Consider the following 23,125-nt stretch of genomic DNA (forward strand, 5'->3'; position numbering starts at 1 on the left):
TGTTCCCTGAGTACCCTAGCATCCAACTTTTAAATTAGTTTTCCAAGACCCTCCATGCCAGTATAATTTCACAGAGAGTAAAATACACGCCCATCCACAGATCCTGCTTAAAATTATGCACCACTAAAGTGTGTGTCGTGGTGTATTAAATGGGACTTAAGAGGCAAATAGGGCCAGATTTTTAAAGATATTTAGGCAGCTAAATGCCTTTGAAACACATGTACAAAGTCACCAGATCAGTGCATGTTAAAACATGAGTTGAAATGATCTCCTCATTGGGGACCCCATCCTAAAATCCTTACTCAGGCAAAACTTCTCCTGACAGGGTTTGGCTCTTTCTTACTTGGTAAGACTTGAGTTCAGAGAGTTATTTCTGTGAATCTTCTATAACAGTTAATGATATCAGTAACACCCAAAGTCGTGCAAGGAATGCTGCTCCCTGCTCTGTGTTATGTGGTGTTAGTATTGTATGGGGGATACAGAATTCTGAATTCAGGTCTTGGCAGGTACAAAAAGAGTCTTTTTTTCCATTGACCTTTGAATAGAAGCAGCAAGTTGGATCAGACTGTCAGACACTTACTAAGATGTCAATTTAGGCAAAGAATGTAGCTTTCTCTGTCCTACAAACTCACCATATATAGTGAACAAAAAGGATTTCTTCCATCAGCGCTCTCAAGGTGCACTCCCCAAAGGGAAATCATATAAAAGTAAATGGCTTGAAAGAGTAAACAAAATGAAATAAAGAAACAGCTGGTGATCACCTCTTCCATTTTAGCTGCAGTACCATGGTGCTATTAAATGTCAATCACAGACTTACAAGCAGTGGTGGGTCCAAGATATTTAAAAAGGGACCTCGGGAACAGTGAAAGGGCATAGCTGAAAGAGGTGAAGCCCTAATGGCTTTGCTAGTAATGCAATTTGAAGGAAAGGTCTTCTAGAATATCTGACCTCAAATTAATTGAAAGGCATAATGAATAGCTGCCTGAACATTAGGACTAAGCACAGAGATGATGTGTTTAGCGGCAAATGCTAGGTAGAACTGACACAACTGCAAATTTGTGACTTTCTGCCTTTCTTCATTTCTCCTGGCTTCCCTTGATAATTATATTTCCTGAGACAGTCAGTTACCTGCTTGGCATACCTTTTAATAATGAAATACTTAATGCAGCTAATAAAAGTCTTACTGTTCTATTCCTACTGCTAATACTGAACTATACCCTTCCTCTAGTGCCACAGCATTTCAGTGAGAATAGAATGATGTACATCCTATTAAATACCACCAAATTATGAAAAATTCTGCTTATATATCGCACTGTACCAATAACTTGATTTTTGGAGTAGAATGGGGGAAACTGAGCCTTTGTCTTAACCTGATCTAATGTATAATGGTGAATGGTGTGGTCAATTTTGCATTTAGAACCATTACATAGTCCCTCCAGGATTGTCTGCATATAAAGTGTGCTACTTGTTTCAGGGGCTCTGAATGGAGAAACTGGCCTGCGTCTATAGAGTACTTTGACCAAGGTTTTCAAAACTGGCTGATGATTTGTGGTGCCTCCGTTTTTGGGTGCCCAACTTGAGAGAGCTTAAAGGCTTTTCATAAGGCAGGTTCTCAGCACCATCTGAAAATCAGGAGCCTTTTGAAGAATCTCAAACTGAGCACCCAAAAATTCAAGCACTCAGACTCCCTAGTCACTTTTGAAAATCTTGGCATTCACCAATTCTCAATTCTGCAAACATTTTTTCATTTGCTAAACTTACTCACATGCGTAGTTCCATAGACATCATTAGGACTACGCACAACCTTCAAGTTTGTAACTGTTGCAGGATCAGGGCCTAAGTCATTCCTGATGGCTGTTTGGTGATCATTATGAAATGAATTGATAGCAGTCCAGTTCCTAGCAAACAAGTGTCTGTATCACAAACCTGTCATCTATAGTGGTAACCACTTTTACACCCTCCTTGGCAGCCTTGATCAAGAATGCAAGCCTGATTAGACATGGAGAGCAAACTATCCTCTGATCTAGGGGTGGGGCAGGGCGGGATTTGTGTTTTTGATATACCTGATGTATGGATAAATAAGACACTTCACTCCCCAGAAAGAGCAGCCAGGCATCTTTCACACTGATTTTCAAATAATTATTTTGAAATGAGATAAAGTGAGGAAGTAGCAGGGGATGGCTCTGAAGAGGTTTCTTTTCTGTTCTGTTTAGTCTTATTCTCTGCCCATCATTATATTAGCCAAGCACATTGGTCTGGAATAAAGTGGAAGGCAGAGAGAAGTTAATGCAATATGTAACGAGAGATATGTAAAAGGGATAATATTAGTAGGTAGAAATAGAAGAGCAAAATATCACACAGGAGGAAACGAACATAAGCAGTAAATGAAATAAGAAACTGAAATGAGATGACCAGGAAAGAAGCACTCAGGATGATACAAGAGGGGAAAGAGGTCAGTAATATAGGTACAACAAGCGGTACATGTCTCATGTCATAGTTATGAAAGTTTGTAAGAACCTGTCACTTTCCTATTACACTCCTCTGTGGACAAAAGGCTGGATTCAGGAGGTAGAATCTTCAAACATAAGAGTTTGGACATTGTCTCTTAACGACTAAAGATAAGCCAATCTTTGGTAAACACTTGGGGGGGAATGTTGTTTTCTTACAGCCCCCACTTCCCCATTAAACTAAACCAATATTTTCATACGGTAGATGTCCTAATAGCCAGGTCAACGTAAGGTCTTCATAAATTATTACAGAGCAGCTCCAATTCCATCACACCTCCTACACAAGGCTGTGTGCAAACTACAGTCTAGCCCTGTGTGTTTGTGTGCCTAAAGAGAAAGAGATCAAATTTAAAGAGCACTCGGATTTACTTTCATTTAGTTCCACTGCATTTCTAAGTTTTAAAAATACAAAAGCAATGAATAAATAAAGCAAATGGAATAGTAAACTATATAAACACTAGCAAAAAAAAACCCATTGTAAAATTGACAAGAGAGCCAACTGACATCTATACTATTATATTCAAGAATCAAAACCATAAAGACCTTGGACCTGTCCGTGTTTGACAAGGAACTGTATTAAAGAGCCTGGATTCATCTTGTAACAGCTATTTTGTGGCTGAACCAAAACCCAGATTTGAACAACTTTCTATTTTGGGGGAGTGGAGAGGGCTTGAAATCCGGATATAAACTTTGTGGCTCAAAACCCTCTTTCCTTTTAATGGCAAAACACCATCTTAAATTCAGTTTTACCTCATGAACTGTATGCAACGGAACAGAGGGTGTAAAGAGGAATGGGTTTGCTTTATAAATTCACATTAGAAGAGCACTAATTCATTCTTCAAAAGGATCCAGAGTGCAGAAGCATAAAGAAACCGGAGTTTGAATAAATGAATTAACAAGAGACTAATTTGAAAAGGGACAGTAATGAAAAGGTGCCTACTTGAATGACTGGCACAGCACTTACAGAAGGAGAAAAAGAGAGCATACTTATAAAGTATCATATAAACTATCAGGATTGGCAACCAATATATTTAATAATGGCTAAACTATAAAATTTTAGCAAAATGCTTTCCTTAGAAACCTGTTCTGCAATGAAAGATCCTTCCTGCCCATTTTCAGTGCTGTTAAGTAACTAAAGGAGTTGGAGAGCAGCATGCCACTCTGCGGAATCCAGTGACAGCTTTGTAGTCAGAAGTAGAAGAGATGATGTAGAGAATGAGTTGCATTTTTACGTTGAGTAAGAAGGATAAAGGAAGTTGGCAAACTCTGTGGATAGATTCTACAGCTGCCACCAAGGATCCACCCCCAAAATAGGACAGAAGAGAATAGAGGAGTTCTTGGTGATCAGAACTGGCAAAGCAGTGGCAGCAAAAGGGTAAAATAAGACTCTTAGACAATGGAAATTGGTTGGGTGTAGCCATGAAGGACTTTGAGAATGAGGAGAACAACTCTGAATTGGAAACAAAAGTCTTTTAGGGTGAGAAAGAAAGTCTTTTAGGGCGATTGAGTATAGGGATGAGGTTCTGGAAAAACAAGTTAGGTGATTTTTGTTCAAGACATAGAAGAGAGACTTGTAATACTCAAGGTGCTACATGACAAATGCTTATATGAGGGATTCAGAAGTGTGTTGAGATATTAGCATATGTGGGTTCTGAGTGTAGTAATGTGAGATACAAAGGAACACTGGCTTACAAAGGGTACTCCAAGTCTATGGATTGGAAAGGAAGGTCCGGGTCGAAGGAGGCTGTTGATAAGCTGGAGATACAGCTGAAATTATTTTAGTTGCCAAGTATTTGTCTTGGTACAAAGCCAGACTACATGTATAAGACAAAGGGAAGGGCCGGGTTAGTTAAGGATGTGAAGGAGATGAGAAATTGAGTCACTCTGGTATAAAAGTGGTAGTTAAGTTCAAGTTATTAGTTGCCCAAGTGGGAAGAGGTATCTAGAGAAGTGTACAGAGCTGAGACCAGAGCGAAGTGTTGGGGGCCAAGTGGTTGAGGCCAAAATTTTCAAAAGTAGATCTAGAAATTCAGGTCACTTATCTAAGAGTTAAATATGGACTAGAAACCTAACTTTAGGCTTCTATGTTTAACAATGTGGGCCTTACCATCCAAGGCATAGTGACCTCTAGAGGCAAAAAGCAATTAGAACTATAACCAAGTGAGGAGAGAGCTAGTGACATCTGCAGGACAACTGAGGAGAATGGTGGGGTCAGTAGTGTCAAACGCTGTTTGGATTTTGTGGATAATGTTATGCGAGGGAGCTATGATCACCTGGGAGTCACTAACCACCCTGAAGACACCTGTGAGGTTGGAAGACCAATCTGAATGAATCAGGGATGCTGTGGTTGGGAGAGAATAAGAGAATGTTTTTCTCCAGTATTTTGAGGAGAAAGGGAAATTGAATGTGGGGTGGTAGGTGCTGATGGGGGTCAAAGGTGGGTTTCTTGGGGAGTGGTGTGATGACCACACTGTAAAGTCTGATAGAGACAGGCTGACAAAAGAGTTTGAGACATGGTGAGGTGAGATGATAAGGGTGCAAGGAGGTTTGTTTGATTTTCTTTGAGAAGCAGATAATGTTAGTAAGGTCAGATATGGTGAGGCAGAGATGTTGGAAATTTGGGGATTTGAGGAGAGTCAATGGTAGTAAATGTAATGTTGTTGACTGCCATGATGCCATCATACATGGACGCATTTTTGGTGTAGACCAATATGGCAACCTCTCTGCACTGCGTGATGGGAAGAACAGAGAAGGAATTGGTTGAAAGAATCTGATAGAGTTGAAAGAATGAACAATGATTACCAGTGCTTTTGTAGATTACAAAATAATCAATACTGGGTTTTGCGGATAGAAGGGAAGCATTACAGATGGCTACATAGCATTTACAGACTGTATGACAGACAAGATTTTGGTGCACCATCATTTTGTCTTTTGCTCTGAGAGCACAAGTTCATCCATTGTAGTGAGGGTTCTAGAGGGACAGAAAAACTGAGGAAGTTTCTAAATGGGCAAGTCGGATGTGAGATGTGGGAAGAATGGAGTTATATGGTAGTTTCAGTCGTAGACAGTAGAAGAGAGTCTGGGATAAAAAGGAGTCCACAGAAGTCAGAGGATAAAAAATGTTCAAGTTAATATTAGCAAAAGAATAAATATGGACAAGGTGCCAGGTTACTGAGGTGGAGATTAAATTTATAGGGAATAGTCCTTGAATCTGAGCAGGCAAATAAGTGGCTAAATTGCAGGGGGATATCCTAATTATCAGATCAAGGGATTCGGACTTGCATTTGGACAGGAACAGGCTGGGCCGAATTCTTCTGACAGTGGTGTTGCATTGGGGTAACCAAGAGCAGAATTTGGCCCAAACTTTCTAAGAGGGAGATGAAATTGTGGGTGATATTGTTTTCAGCTGCTGTTGAAGTGGATGTTTGTCATAAGTGGGAAGCTCAACAAGCAGAGGCGACGTGATAAACTGGCAGGATTCAGAAAACAAAGGGAAATGTTCGTTAGCTGAAAAGGTAGGCCAAGTGCAGCACTTGAGAGTAGAGTGGATGGGAGGGGCAAGGACAGACGGGGTTGAAAAGTAGTTTGTTGACAGTGCTGATATTGGCAAAATCTCTAATGGACTACCTGGGAGCATAAACTCACTGGGGATCCCGAAAGCTTAACACTGACCCTGTCAACTGATCTAGTTTCTGGACGCTTGTGTGGATTCTATTGCCCCTTCCTTTTGTTTTTCATGGTCAGATCTTTATTTTTTAATTGAAGATGTTCCATCCATTTGTCTGGTATAGAGTCATCTATAAAAGACAAATGTAGTGTGCCAAATTACCTTCCAATAAACAATGGAACATTCAGATCAGATGTCATCTAATTTGTAACTTTCAACTGGGGTGACCAGATGTCCCAATTTTAGAGGGACAGTCCCAATATTTGGGGCTTTTTCTTATATAGGCATCTATTACCCCCCATTCCCTGTCCTGATTTTTCACACTTTCTATCTAGTCACCCTACTTTCAACTATTCAGTCATATCACACAGCAAGTATATCTATTACATTTTTGGTTGTCATGAACTGGCAATATTCTGCTTCCAAGGAAGCTTGAGGTTGTTATTTGTCTTTGCGTTCGTCTCATTTGAAAATACTAGATCCTTTAAATTACTGCTTGAGAGAGTCATATTTTGCCTTTTAGTTGTTAAAAAAACTTCACATTCCTCCAACAATATAAAATGCCCTGAGGGTCAACAACCACAATTCTGCAGTTTGGGGGTTGGTTAAGGCAGCAAGCTATTCAGAGTCAATGATATTCAAGACTGAAAAGTAATTTTTTTATTCTCCTATTTTATTGCCATAAAAACAGCTACTTTTTATGTGTGGCTGGATCCTGCTCCCACTGAAGTAACTGGCTTCAGTAGAAACAGGGTTGGGACCTTGACGGTTAAACTAAGAGCTATGAAAGGTCTTTGGGGGAAATTGTTTCTTGATCCATTTATTGATTGATTGATTGTGAATTATTATAATCTCTGAGTGATTTGAACTGGTGAAGAGTTGTTTTCTGCTTTTTACTGTTCCTGTTCAACAGGAGTAGCCAGGAAACAAACTGCAGCCCCAATTGTCAGTATGATCATAGTAAAGGGGATGTTGCAGTGGGATTGCTAGGGGGTGCAGGTCAGTGCAGATTTTGGCCCTAGAACTGCAGTATGGTGCAAAGTATTTTTTATTTTTCAGAAAAGCTTCAGTTTTAGTTTTAAACTTATGTAACGAAACCAAACAAAAATCATAGCACCCTTTCCAGACAGAGCTTTGTAACTACATTTGTTCAAAATAAATATACAGCGTTCTTCAGCAGATCGCAGTTCAAGAAAAAGTGAAAATAGCCCAAATTAAAGAGACTCTGTCAAGATAAAAAATAATGGGCTAAACCCTGAGGTGCTTCCTCAGACCTCAGTTCTGCTATTCAATGAATGCAGGCTCTGTGGTGTGCCTGAACAGAGGTCCATTAATTTCACTGGGACACATGGAGGGGCAGCGAATTGCAAAATCTGCCATTTGTTTTCACTAAGTTCTGACCCAGGCAAAACTCTCATGCACTTAAGTGGGAGTTTTGCTCAAGTTTGCCCTTAGTAAAAACTGAGGGTCTGATCCTATAACCATGCATGGTGCTTAATGCATACCGTGAGCAATCCCGCTTACTAGAGATGAGAGAAAGGATGGGCCAATGGTTAGGACACTAATTTAGAACCAAAGAAGTACTTGTGGCACCTTAGAGACTAACCAATTTATTTGAGCATAAGCTTTCATGAGCTACAGCTCACTTCATCGGATGCTGTAGCTCACGAAAGCTTATGCTCAAATAAATTGGTTAGTCTCTAAGGTGCCACAAGTACTCCTTTTCTTTTTGCGAATACAGACTAACACGGTTGTTACTCTGAAACCTGTAATTTAGAACCAGGTTCAATTCCCTCCTCTGCTACAGACTGCCTGTGTGACCTCAGACAAGTCACTTAGTTTCTCTCTGCTTCAGTTCCCCGTCTGTGAAATGCAAATACATTAAAGACTGGGGTACTGAGATAATATGGTATTGGGAGCCATGTGAGTATCTCAGAGAAGTAAATAGTAAGCTTAGCAATATTAGCCCCATGTTTTTAAGATTGACATACAAGTCTACCTCTCTACTTACTATTCCATCAGAGCACCTCCCAGTCCTTAATGTACCCATCCTAACACCACTATAATGTAGGGAAGTGCAATTAGCCCCATTTTACAGAGAGGGAACTAGTACCTAACCACTGGCCCATTCCTCCTCTCTTATGTTATCAAGTGTTATCCTCTCCAAGTGTTATCAGTAACATTTAGATTTTAGACATTTAGAACTTTCCAATATTTATACTGTTTGTTGTTTGCATTTCACTCACCGTGTCCAAGTTGGACATTAAACCTCTCTAAGTTAATTTCACTCTCTTTCCAGTCCATTTCACTTTGTGGTTGTCAGGTCTCAAAAACAGTGTGGTTATTTGAGTTGACAGCACTGCACTGACATGTTTTTAAGTTATTAAAAAAATAAACTGTTTTCAATGAAATTTTATAATGAAAATCCTGTCTTTTTATATTAGGCTTAGTAAATCCCTCCCTTCAAAAAATTAGAATTCAGGGCCTAAACTATGTTGACAATGTCTAAGTTTTCCACTTCCGATGCTTTTTGTGCTCTATAAATCGAATTTAACTGTAATAAGAAAATAATAGTACATAATGTTTGTTTTACAAGGTGATTGATCTCTTGGCAGCCTAGCAGGCTTTTTTATTGATTGATTGGTGGATAATGTCAGAGTGGATATGTCCTGAAGGTAAAGAGCTGACACTTAAATCCATGTGTGACAGATTACCATCTGTATTTGAAGACAGGTTTCTTCTGGAAATTGCAAAGATTTCCAGAAGAAAAGGGAGAAAGTGACATGAGAGAAATTTGTTGAAACCTGCCTCAACCTTTCCATGCTCTGAGAACATTTGCACAACACTCTGTGCTTTGTGGGCACCATGTTTTCAAGGAGAGAGGGATTTAACTTTTATTTGGTCCATCCTTGTCTGACAGGTCTAGTTTTAATTTTGGTAATTAAGGAAATGCCTTACTGAACAACCAAACCCACAAAACTAATTAAATTAAAAACTTCAAGTTACTACTTGGTGGCTAATGATTATCATATATTATACTTAATTAGCTCCTTGGGAGGGAAAAGATAGTGATGTGGTTAAAGGAAGGACATTAAGGGAATCAAGGAAGCTGGGTTATGTGCTTGACTGTTTCTTTTTCTGGCTGTTTTTTACTCCATGTGTGATGCTAGGCAAGTCACTCATCATCATCTTCCCATCTTGGTTTTCCCATCTGTAAAAATTACCATAACCATACTTACCCAGCTCACAGGAATGTTATGTAGTTTTAATTCATTGAAGTTTGTAGCATGCTGACCTTTGTTATCATCAGGTGGGTGAGGCACTATATAAGCATTCAAGTATTATTTCCTCCTGAGAGATGTAGAGCAATTTACAGGCCATGAGCTATATTCTGAATTTACATTCACATGTGCAGCAGTGGAACTTGCATGCATGTATCTGAAGGCAGAATATGCTCATATAGATCTTAACCCACCTCCAAAATGCAGCCATCTCAAGGTAAAACACAGCAGCTGCTGAACAGCATGCAACCGCCCTAATCAACTAGTATTTTGGGATAGGAAATGAAGAAAATTGCATCCAAATTAAACTGCGCAATATCAACTTTCAAATGAGTAGGACTCAAAAGTAATATTCTTTGATAAATAAGGGGAAAAAATCAGTTTTGCTAAAGGATTGTTCCTCGTAATGAGATTGCATAAGGACTGAGGTGGGAAAGAGGAAAACGTTGGTTATTATATCAGTAAAATTCATATGAAACCCATATGGAAAAATACAATATTTTCTGCTTATATACCACTGTGTCTCTCTTGAGCTTAAAGAGGCAAATATTATTATTCCATTTTACAGTTGGGGTAATTCAGGTAGTGAGATGTTGAGTGACTGACCCGAATTCTTAGTAGAAGTCAGTAGCAAAACTGGGACTATAACTCCTGACTCTATGCAATCCACTAGACCACAACCGTCCTGCGGTTTTTCAGGAATAGCATAGCCTAAATTCAGACTTAGATTCCATTGCAACTCCATCGAAGCCAGTAAGATTTCAACACTGGGGCTGAGGACAGAAATTGGCCCTATAGAGCTAATAAAATGTACTGGACATACAGTATTTGAAATATTACAGAACTAGCCACTTTTCCTGATATTTAAAATAGCCCATGGAATATGAACAGTGCTGTTGATATGTTTACATTAATTCCTATGTGTTAAATATATTTCAGATATATTGTCAGATGATACATATATTAAACATAGTTCTATTATTTGCCATATAATTTTAATACCATGACTATTGGCCACTCTGGTCATATTTTGCATGCATTTTTATTTATTGGTGTATATTTTACATAAGTGTGCAATACACAGCTGTGCCTTCTGCCCCAGTGACAGATGTACTGCCTAAGCAGTGTGGCCTAGTGGATAGTGTATGGGATTGGAGCCCTGGGTTCCATTTCCTAGTCTGCTGGGTGACCTTGGGCAAATCACGTCACTTCTCTGTGCCTCAGTTTCCCAATCTGTAAAATGGGATAATGCTATTGGCCTCTTTTCTAAAGCACTTGGAGGCCTACTGATGAAAAATGCTATATCAGAGCTAAGCATTATCATCACTCAGTGGGAGCAACTCAGGAGAGAACACATCAGCAGACCAGAGCTCCCAACAGTCCCATGTTTCGCAGGACTGTCTTGCGTTAACCCACAAACCCTTCTATCCTGTCAGGGGAGCCAGGCCGAACCTGAGCAGCACTGCAATTCCATGCACCATGGCCAGGCCGCAACACCTGGAGTGGGGAGCCAAGCCCAGCCAACCCTGTGGGACAGGTGCCCCATGAGCTGCCACTCCAGGGTGAGTGTGGATGGAGTCACTCTGGAACTCCCCTCCCATGGTCTTCCCTCCATCCAGGGACAGCACCTTACCCCTTCACGACCTCCCTCCACCACCAGGGGCAACACCCAACCCCCCCTCCCCCCACAAGCCTCTCATCCCCCCACGGGGGCAGGACCTGTCCCGTTTTAGCCTCTTCAAATGTTGGGAAGCATGGAAGACTAATATCTATATCAGCAATGGCAATTGTAGTAACAAGATTTTCAAATGACTGGCAACTTTTAAAGGCAGGAGAGCAAGGGCTGGTCTATACTTAAAACTTAGGTCGACATAGCTACAGCACTGAGGGGTATAAAAAACTCCACATCCCTAACTACCATAGCCGTGGTATAGCTGCAGCTAGATCAATGGAAGAATGCTCTGTTGACCTAGCTACCGTCACTCAAGGAGGGGGAGTCCCTACAGTGACGGAAAAACCCCTTCCATGGCTATAGTCTGCATCTACACTGTGGGTTTGCTGCAGCATATAACTATGGCATCGGAGCTATGTCACTACAGCGTAGATGTGGCCTGACACACAGAGATGGTATGACAGTGACATGGGGAAAAAGAGAAACTGTTAGGAAGAATGAGTAAGCTAGTCCACTCCCTGGACAAATTAGATGTAATTGTCCAGGACAGGGGCAGCAAAAGTGTGAGGTAACACCCCTGCAATGGAAATATTGTGGGGGCTCCACCTCCATATAAACTCATGCATACCAGGGGGCTGAGGGGGTGAGAGAGTGGATGTCGCAGGGCCCAGGGAGGAGGAGAGGCAAGAGCAGGACCCAGAGGGGCTGGAGCAGATGCTGCAGGGCGTAGGAGCAGGGAGCTAGTGTAAATGGTGAATCCTCTGTAACTTGAAGTCTTTAAACCATGATTTGAGGACTTTAGTAACTCAGCCAAAGGTTAGGGGTCTATTTCAGGAGTGGGCGAGGTTCTGTGGCCTGCAATGTGCAAGAGGTCACTCTAGATGATCACAATGGTCCCTTCTGACCTTAAAGTCTATGAGTCTTATGAGGGGCTGGAATGGACCCGGAATCCAATAGGAACCCCTGCAACCCTCCTTTCCAGCCTGAAGCTGGTTGGTTCCCTCCCCCTCTGACTGAGTATCAGTACCTCCTGTCACTTCCCCTTCTGTCTCTCTGCCTCTCCTGTCCCATCATGGATATTCTAATATTGGCCTTATTAGTCCTGATAATCTGTCATTAATCAATGTAACATGGGGTGTGAAGCTTTTGTAACCAGTTGAGCTTGGTCTTGGAGTACATTGTTTTCTGGGTGTGATAGCATTTTAAAACTGTAAAGGGTTAAACAGACACATGCAGTTCAAATATTTGTCCAGCCATTGAAATGAAGAGCCTCACTTCCAGCATACAAGCTTGCTTTGTAAATTGTTGTCAGGTATCTGTCTAAGAGAGAAGTGGTGATTGCACATTGATTGCCCTTTCAGTGTCCTTTAACCAGCTTATGTAAAGTTTTAAATTCTATGATATCCAAAAAACCTGTACTTTTTAATTTATTCTGCATATAGCAAGGCAAATTTTTGGTAGTGTAAACACACACACGCACACACTCACACTCACACAAATCTGATCCAAACCAGGACCTTCCAAACATTTGCAAACCTACATGAATTATGCTGAGCAGATCTTAGTGGCACAGCACCAGTCATCTCCATTCATCTTCACAGAACATGAAAAGAAAAACAATAAATGACTGGCAGTTCCCTCTGGTCAATTTGAAGCCATGCAACTTATCACAAGACATTTGTGTTTTCTGTTCCTTTTTTTTAAAACTGTTCCTTCCACCCGACTCCCAGTTTAAGTTCCTAAGACAATTGAGGACAATCCTATGCATAAAGCAATTCTACATTGCAGAATCGTATTTCCTCTCCCCACTCCGTTCATCTAAAATTAGTTTGTAACGGTTATAGAGAATAGATGGAGCTTTACAAAGTGTTTACAAAAAAGGAGCATTTAAAAAAATGTACTTGGATTCATTCACCAAAATTGTGGGCTATTCGCAAAAGATTAAGACCCTGATCCTGCATTTGGATCGCATATGCAGACCCTTGAACCTTCATTAATTGACTTCGGGAGGCGGCACCGAAAGGGTGTAGGCTCTGCGCTAGCAGAAGAATTGCAGGATTTGAGCCGCAACTTAAAAATGTAGTTTGAGATGGGCCTGAGCTGCAGAGTCTGAATCCTGAATTTTCTCCACCTTAGGGGTGTTCAGAAGAAACAGGGATTTGGTTTGTTCCCAAGGACAGAAATAGGGGGCAGCCTGTAAAATTTGCTTCTGGGTCCAAAATCCTCGAATGGTTTGGGTTGTTTGGATGCAAGTGTTTTGATCTATGCCTATATCTAAATCTAATAGTTATTTATTTCTCCTAAAGGATAATGATATCATTCAAGATGATTTTCCTACCTTTGTATTAAATTATTGAGAGGAAGAAAATGAGACACTTCAGGAGCTAATGGACTTAATTTAGAAGCTTGAGTGCAGAAGTTGTAGCCTATATCCCTCCTTCCACAAAATAATAAATATGACCTGATATTCCTTTGACTAGTAAATTCTAATGCCCTAGTGGTTTTTATCTGTAGTGTGTTTTCCATTTCTACCTTGCTGCATGTTCCTCAGTGTCTATAATTCAGCGTTTGCGGTGTGTCAATCACATGGATGAGTAAAGGATCACTTAATGACGCTGACTTACTGCAATAAAAAAAGAGCCTTCAGGGTTTCATTATTAATACATTTTAAACCCATCACACACCTTAGCCTGCATATTTGAAATGAATGGCAGGTTGTCTGAGCAAAGCAATCTCCAAACACTTCAGTTTTCAGGGCACTTTAAGTACCCACCCCCGTGGAAGAGTGTACCATTTCTGCATTTTCACATTCCTTGGGATACTGCAGAACAGAAAGCTGTGGATAGAGAAAAAGAGAGAGAACTGAAACCTCTTGAATGTAATCTCTGTTACCACCTGAAAATGGTACACGCAAAAATCAAAGGCAGTTGGATAGTCCTCATTCAGACAAAGCTCCATTAACTTCACTGGGATGTTTGACTGAGTAATGAGTGCAGGAATTTTCCTAAATGCCGGGCATTTAGTGATCAATTTCCACCAGGTATTATTTTTTCCTACCATGATTTATGTGAATATAGAAGATTCAGTGAAGAATAGACATTTTTTGGAGACGTGGTGCAATTCACATCAGCCACTTGGACACACTGAGGTTGGGCACCAATCAGTTTAAAGATAAATGAGGCCCTCACCCTTTCACACAAGTGGGACCATTTGTTATTTTCACATGCCTCATAACAAGAGTTATTTATAGCTGTGGAAAGAAAAATAGTGGGGATATAGGCTTGGTGCAATTTATATGAACCAGTCAGACATGATATGGTTGGATACTGTTCACTTTCAAATGAAATGCAGCAATGCGCTGCCCTCCATAGAGTGAAATAATTTTTACATGCCTTGTCAATCTCGTTATGCCCATGGAAAGAAATACAGTGAAAGCAGAGACATGGCACTATTTATGTTTTTTAGAATGTTTTTGCAGTTAACAGTTTTGACCTCCATTGTGTTTTAAAGTTCCTGGTTTCGAAAGGCCGCACAAAAACTCACCCCCACAGCCAGTATTTCAACTAAAAGGCCTAAAAGGTATCAAAGTCATGTGGGGGGTAAGGGAGAGGTTCTCTTTCTTTGGACTCTCTCTGTTTCACCCAAATCCTGGTCCAGATTCTCTGCTGGTATAAATTTGAAAAGCTGTATTTTCAGTGGAGCTACACTGATTACACCAGCTTAAGATCTGACCCTCTGAGTTCAGGAAAGTTTTAGTTAGATCCCATATCATCTTCACAGACCCTGAAAGGAAAGCTAAATGCTACTAGAATTTGGTTTCAAACACGGTGAAATACAATGGTCGTCATTAACAAGTCAGTCCTCCTCCACAGTTACCCCACCATGTTGTCTGAGACTCAGCAGTGATTTCCTATTCAGTGTACATGCGCTCAGAGTATAGGACAATGTAGCAGCTCAGATATCAGTGTGTTTACCATGAGTAAGAGATACCTTCTTCATGATGGGTAACTACTATGTGTTCAGAACATGACGTGTTATAGTTAACATATAATCAGGAATTCCTTTTTGGCTAAGATTTTTAACTCCGCTTGGAGATTTTTATAATCTGTAGTTATATATACCCTAGGAAAGCTTGATGATTGGGATCACCTGGTCTTGAACAGTGATGGTCTTCCATCACGAGATCTGTAAAGCAATCCCCACTGTGCAGAATGGGATTGGAAAGAATTGTTAATAAGACTACAAGCACTTGCAGAGGAAATAAATCAGTAGGACTTGTGATGTATTGTTATTGTTATTATTAAGATGGGACTGTTTTAGCCACAATTTGACATCAAATGGGATCTGTCTCCAGTCTTTAGGGCCATGATATTCTGAAGTTCAGTCCAGGGTTTCTCTTTGCTAAAGGCCAACATTTTTAGATTTGGAAGCCTAAAGCTACTGTTTTAGACACCTGACTTCAGGGACTCAGTTTGAAAATGTATAGCCAAAGAACTCACTCCAGTTGTTTTTTACACTGATTCAACCTGGAAAGATCAGCTTGCATGTAACATGCAAGTAAGGTTTCTTCTCTTAACTCAGTTTTATCGGTGTGTTGCCAATGCATAAAGAATTCAACTAGCCTTCCAAAAATCACATAAGGATTGATTCTGCCATTACTCCCATTGAGTAGTATCTCATTCTGTGAATAGTCCCATTAAAATCAATAGGGCAACTTGCAATGTAAGGTACTACTCCACATTAATAATGGTGTTTCAGAATCGAGCCCACAGTAAAGCTCACCCTTACGCCCAGAGTTTTTAGTATCAACCCACTGGATCACGTCTTCCTCCTTTGTACTTGTCATATAAGTATCAAATGAGAAAACTCTTCTAACTGCAAATGCAGTTCAAGCATCTGCCTCCCTTACTCACTCTGAATAGTACCTCACTCTGTTGTCTCCAGTGGGACTACACCTGGAGGAAGGTACTACTAAGAGAAAGAGTGAGAGAATCTGGCTCTCACTGATTAAAAGTTATATTATACTGTACATGATCCAGGTTTAAGTTCTAACTCAGTTATTCTTCTGCTGTCATATTTTGTTGCTGTATATATCGAGAAATATTACACAGTAGCAGGCATAACTACTTACAAATACCACCCTACATTCTCACAGTAATTACGTGTCTTTTTTAAAGATTTATTTACTTGTTTGCTTATTACATGTATTAATAATAATTTAATCAAGCATTTCTTAAAAAAAAATCACCTCAAAATCTTCCTCTCTCCCCTATATATCAAAGTAATTATTTTTAACTGCACCAGGTCACTCAACAGCCCTATTCATATCTTTGGCAGATTTCCATTTCGTTGTGATCATTCTTTTAACACCTAGACTTGCTCTTAGCAGGATTTGTTTTTTAAATGGCCAATTGATATTCCTAAAAGTTTCCAAGTTTTGCTGGTAAGAGGCTTCCTGGATCACTGGGAAAATCACTCTCCAAGATCATGTCAGGTCTTGTTTCCTTCACAGAAGAATATACTGCACTGTGTGTGTGTAACATTACTTCTCCTGTCCTGTTGTATAAAATCTCAAAGAAAGGCATATATAGTTTGCTCTTTGGTTCCCTTTAACAATTAGCTGTTTTCAAATGAGTTGTGAACCCACAGTCCTTAATCTGGGAGAGGACAGCTAACATGGCAAATATTGCAGTGGAGGTTCAGGGAAGTATGATGGTTCTGTTATGCAAGGCTTAACAGGATGGAGAAGGGAGAAAACTTTTCTTAGAAAAGTTGGGGCAGGGAAGTGGAGCTTCCAGCTTGACAAAGGAAGCAGATCTGTTCTGACAGAGCCCTTCACAACACTTTGGTAATTATTTTAAATGACACACACTTGATCCTGCACTTCATATATGCGCATGACTCCCAAATGGAGTTAATGGGAATATTGCATACATGAGCATGCGACAAACAACAACATGCACTAATTCAAAGTCTGCCCTGCATTAACAGTGAATTAGGAAAGGTAGACATAGAGACTAATGATATTCAGTGGACCCAGTATTTACACCAGAGACAAAAATCACATATTTTCTTAAGTGTTCTTGTAGCTGTGTTGGTCCCAGGATATTAGAGATACAAGGTGGGTGAGGTAATACCTTTTATTGGACCAACTCTGTGTAAGAACTCTGTGTAAACCTGAAAACTTGTCCCTTCCACCAACGGAGGTTTGTCCAGTACAAGATATTACTTCACTCATCTTATCTCTCCCATATTTTTAATCATTTTTTAAATTTTTCATGTGAATTTAGTTCCTAATAAAGATTCTAAACCGACAGCTATGGAGACTGAAGTCTTCTGTGTATCCACAGGAGCAGGTATGTCTGGGCAGCGGACACGTATGCTTCCCTGCCTATTTCCACCAAAGTACCTCAGCCAGATTGATCTAAAGGTACCACCTCTATGAGACAGAAGTAGTTCAGTCTCCAAGACCATTCAATCCTTCACCTCTGTTAGAGAGCCAATAACAGTGGGAAGAGGGAATGTTTTGGTGATATTATTTCGAAAGACAAGGTGGGTGAGGTAATATCTTTTATTGGACCAACTTCTGCTGGTGAGAGAGACAAGATCTGGTGCTTACACAGAGCACTTCTTCAGGTGTGCATAACTCAAAAGCTTGTCTCTCTCTCACCAACAGAAGTTGGTCCAATAAAAGATATTATCTCACCCACCTTGTATCTCTAATCTCCTGGGACTCACATAGCTACAACAACACTGCATACATATTATTTCTAATCAGACAGCTGTATAGTTGGGAACTGCACAAGCTCCCATATTCCTATCATTATTCTAGAAAGTAAACTAATCTTTTCCCATCCGTTCCTCACAGACATTGATGAGTGCTTGGTAAACAATGGTGGCTGTGACCATTTCTGCCGAAACACTGTTGGTAGCTTTGAATGCAGCTGCCAGAAGGGCTATAAACTACTAACAGATGAACGAACCTGCCAAGGTAATATTCTTTTACTCTGTTTTTATAAAGTGAATCTTTAATTTGAATGAATCTGTTTGTTTTTAAATCATTTCTATTGCAGATTGTAATCACAAATCGTAGAATTTTAAGCCCGCGAAGGCGTATTAGGTGACTATTCTCTAGGGGCTGATACGAGAGTTTTTTTACAGTGTCATTTCTAATGCTATGTCCAGTCTAGGTTTTAACGTCTCTAGTAATAGGAATGGCATGCAATTGCAGTAAGTCTAACAGAAGCCTAAGCATCAGTGTGGTGTAGTGGAATAAGCACAGGTTAGGGAACCCTGAGTTTTAATCCAAGTTCTCCACTAATTTGCTATGTGCCACTGGGCAACTCCTATAACCTTTCTGGGACTGGTATTTATCTCAGTTACACTGGGTTAAATCCAGAGTAGGCCAATGGGTTTATAGTATTGGAACTGAGATAAGAATCTGGCCTCTGTCTTAATCCCCCATCTGTAAAATCAGGATAATGAGACTTACTTACATACTTCACAGTGATATTGTGAGAATTTAAAAAACACTTCATATATGTTATATTGATTATTTGCTGCATGCATTGTCATTGGTCAGATGAGTTACATGGTATTGTTTGATTCTCGACTAATTGAGCACATACCCATTTCCAACAAACTCATGCATTACAATTCAATTTCTGCAAACATTTGTGCAAATGAAACTTGACTGCTAACATGTTCCCGAGAGATAATAGAAAAGGTGAATGTACATGGCCAGAGGGAGGGCAATTTAAAAATGTAAGGAAATATTCATGGAAATTGTTTTTCAGGAGATGCCCATCTCTATTACTAAGTGAATGTTTGCATAGTGTTTGGAATGTGTAATGGGATATATATAGTACTAAACAGTATTATTATTTTGGGGTTTCTAATACTTCCCCATTACTCATCAACAAAAGGAAGGGAGAACTGTTTTTAAGGCTACACAAGCAATTTCAAAAGACTTTCCATTGCATCTCATTGGTTCTGCCACTGTCTGGAAAGCCTACCTCACCCTAACTGTGTGGTTAGACACAGGGGAGTCACAGCCAAGTTGACTAGTGCTGGGCAGAGCACAGACTGGCACAGTTTGTGCCACATGATCAGACAGGAATAGCACTGCAGGATTGTGTCAGACAAGGACAGTTTGGCAGGTGTGGAATGAGACACTAAAAATAGGGACAACAATTTTTTAAAAGGAAGACTCTCTTCATCACACAATTAGGGGTGAAAGCAATAGATTTAACAGCCATGATAGAAAACAGTAATTCATAGTAATACTTGAAACCCATGAGTCTGGATCTTCTCTCACCTGGTTTAAAGAGAATGTCACTCCACTGAAGCCAATGTAATTACACCAGTGTAAAACTTGAGAGAGAAATCAAGCCTCATATTTTTGCTATGCAGGCTCTGGCACAAAGGAAGAGAAGGACAGGATTTATTTGTATAAAGCTGATGGTCACGATTCAAAGATTTATCAATGGAGTTTTAAATGTTCCTACAAATAATGATGAGATATTTTGGGTGCTGACAGGAAAACGAAGGCATCACTTCAACAGTCAGAACTTGTTCACCTGCGTTTGGTTTATCCATGTGCCTGGGTTTCTGAAAGAGGGCGTTGATAGTGAACATTTATATTTTGGATGCTATTAACAAAACTATATTTAAGGGGGTGGTGGTTTTTTCCCCCATTTTAAAATCCTCCTTTTATTTGCTCACAGCTTTTTCAGTCCACATCCCTTTTGGTCTGATATATGTGATTAAAGTGCTGTTAAACATTTAAATTAATAAAAAAATATTAAATTGATTAGGGTTAGTGTTAGCCTCTTAGTTTGCATAATTGATATTAGAATTTGACAAAATAAAAATATATCTACTGTTACTAAGAAGAATTGATTAGTACTAGATATTACAGCTGATCTGTGAGTAATTTGCCAAAACTTAATATATTTTAAAATCAATTTAAAAAGTGTAAAGACACAAGTTTTGGCTACCCTTCCAAAAGTGATATCTGAACCATTCTTCTCCCTGTCATGTGATCAGAGTGCTGGCCTGAAAATATGAACATTTTTCATTCCCAGTGGTCTGAGGTGAGGTGGGGTGGGGGGCACTTTGTATCCTCTGGGCAGTGCTTTGACTGGACATGTCAATTTGCTCCTAATCTATTGGTGTAGCAGGTACATCTCTACAAGTCCAAAGGATTCCTGGGACAGAGAAGTTGCTCCAATCACAGAAGTTTTGATTCATCATATTATGAAATGGGGGAGAAGCAAGTTTTTTCCTGTTTGATGCCTGAGGTATTTAGGCCCTAAAGACAGATTACAACAAAACAGCATGATGCTTGCTTCGAGGAAGAGGGTGATTTGTGATTATTTAGCTCCTGTCTGGTGCTTCAAGAGATAATTGGTGAACTCATGCAATCAGTATGACTGCTGATGATGAATGAAGGGAAGCTAATAGAGATCAAGGAATCACTGAAGTGTGAATCACCTGTATTTTGTTTTGTACTCTGTGGAGAAAATGTAGTCAGTGGAAATGGTTATAGCTTTAAATGGTAGGCACTGGAAAAAAAAGTGATCTGAGGTTGGTGACAGTTGCATTATAAATATTTCTGGTTTTTCTGGTAATTGCTGGGAAAGGCGAACCTTAAAAGTGTTGTTGTGACAGTCATGGAAGCTTCTTTTGGGTGCTTTGGCGCTTCCACGGTGTGAATCACGAAGCTTTAATTTCTATTTATGGAAGAGCATGTTGTTGTTCATGTTGTTTACAATTTTTAAATTCATTTTTCCTATACTTAATGGTTATTATGATTATTGTTGTGACTTTTATTTTGCGTCCAATGTTGCCTTCCATCTGAAGATCTCATTTTATAAAGAAAGAATAATTTCAGTTACGAATTAGTATATTTGAAGAGTTGATTTGGGAATCAGTCATGAAGGGAATGGTTGTTGCACTATGTTTTACTCAGAATCAATGTATCTTTTTTGGTTTTAGTCCTGTTCTAAATGCATCTGGTTTAGATGGCTCCTTAATTTGGAAGGTTATTATAGAGGCTCATCTGCAGATTAAGGTAGTGATCCTGCAATCCTTAGACAAAATGCGCATTGAAATGAATGGGAATTTTGCCATATTAAGGGCTACAGAATCAGGCTCTAATTGTGTCCATGAGTATTAGTTTCTTAGTTACAGAGAAGTACCAGTAGAAGCAGTGGTGGATTAGCCATTGGGCCAATAGGGCCCGTGCCCAGGATCCCTGGCCAACTGGGGGGCCCTGTAAAAAATCCACCACCAGGTGACGGAAGCCCAGAGCCCCAGCTGCTGGGCGGACAGGTCAGGGGAAGCCCCCAAACCTGCCCCCCCCCAGTGGCTCCTGATTCCACCCAAAACCACAGATTGGGAAAGCCTCCCTCCCCCGAAGCAACCCCCGACCCCGTCCCCGGCAAAAGCCATGGGGCTGCAGGGGATGCCCCCACGCCTGACCCCCCACACCGGCAGAAGCACCAGGCAAGTAGTGCGGGAGAAGCCCCAGCGTCCCAACCCTGGTCCCCCGCAGAAGCACGGGGGAGGGAAGCCCCAGCACCTGGACCCCTGCTCCAACCCTGCAACTGGTGGAGCTCTCACTCCCCACTGCGGCCCCGGGGCCGTGGCATGGGGACAGAACTTCTCCAGTCTTGGAGCCGAAGTGTGGAGGGGGGTGGCAGAAAGGAGCAAGACGAGCAAGCTGCAGTGGTGGGGTGGGCTGGGGGGGGACCCTGTGTGGAACAGGGGCAGGCCCCAGGAAAGGGGTGGGGTTGTGGACAGGGCCACAGGCAGGAGTGGTGAGGAGGGATCTCCCACTTGCTCTGGCCCAGGGCCCCAGGAAACCTTCATCCACCTCTGGCTGAAGGGGAAAAACCTGCAGACGTACAGATCTTGCTACAAGTATTTTTTTGACTAACAGATGCAAAATGTAAATTAACTGTTGCTGCTGCTGCTTTTCCTTACTATTTCCATTGTTGTCATCACTCAGTAATTTACATTTTTCCATCAAGGGCACTTAATGTGAAACTCTGAGGTTCGCTCACTTTGCCCCATTTCTTTGTAGTCTCTTCATTATACGTTCCTGAGCCAGCTTTAAGATATTAGGGAAACCTAATGTGATTCGTCTTTAACTAACCTGCTTCTATCTGTTTATATGGCTCCCATCACTATAGTATCTGAATGCCTCACGCAAAAATATACTCAGAACACCTGAGGTTTTAGTTTGCACCAGCAGTGTCCACACGGGCAAATTACAGCACAGCACATTGGGGCATGCTGCAGTTCACACCCCCATAGTCTGACCTGGGGGATGGGGGCATCTAGATGTAGCCTGAGTCTCAGTCCTAATTCCTTAACCATAAGAGTGCCTTTCCTACTATAGAGACACAAAATGGGTGAGGTAATATCTTTTATTGTACCAACTTCTTTTGGTGAGAGAGAGAAAAGCTTGAAGAAGAGCTCTGTGTAAGCTCTTCTTCAAGCCTCTCTCTCTCAGCAGCAGAAGTTGGTGCAATAAAAGATATTACCTCACCCATCTTGTTTCTGTAATATCTTAAGACCAACACGGCTACAACAACACTGCATGCATTTCCTCCTACAGTGTGTTAACATGATGAAATGAAAATTCATTGGTGTCAGACATTTTGAAACCTGCTGATCATTAGGCCAGTTGAGTTCAACATTAGCAAACGGTGCAACTCATATGATATACCATGTAATGGATGTGGAAAATGGTTTGCATTTATTTGTTTGTGGCCAAACCATTTTCAGCCCTGGTTGTGGGATGAACCTGCTGTTAACACACAGTGTATATCTCTGATGATTTTCTAGGGCAGTGCTTCTCAGCCTTTTCCATACTGCAGCCCCATGTTACCACAGATTTTTTTTTTCCTTCCTCTCCTGCTGCAGCCACCAGGCTTGAGAACCCATGTTCTGATACAAACAGTCCTGTACTGAGATGCTGCTTTCCCAG

General features: G+C 40.6%; 1 protein-coding gene across 4 annotated transcripts in view; it reads left to right on the forward strand.

The window, feature by feature from the left end:
• Positions 1 to 23,125, forward strand: part of SCUBE1 (signal peptide, CUB domain and EGF like domain containing 1) — a 295,284-nt gene that overhangs the window by 196,711 nt on the left and 75,448 nt on the right. For all 4 annotated transcript variants that reach the window (XM_074936783.1, XM_074936793.1, XM_074936801.1 and 1 more), the window contains one exon: positions 17,996 to 18,118. In XM_074936783.1, the coding sequence (XP_074792884.1) occupies positions 17,996 to 18,118 (123 nt within the window). The remainder of the gene's footprint in view (positions 1 to 17,995; positions 18,119 to 23,125) is intronic.

The sequence above is a fragment of the Natator depressus genome, chromosome 1, assembly GCF_965152275.1.
Source record: "Natator depressus isolate rNatDep1 chromosome 1, rNatDep2.hap1, whole genome shotgun sequence".
NCBI classification, from domain to species: Eukaryota; Metazoa; Chordata; order Testudines; family Cheloniidae; genus Natator; species Natator depressus.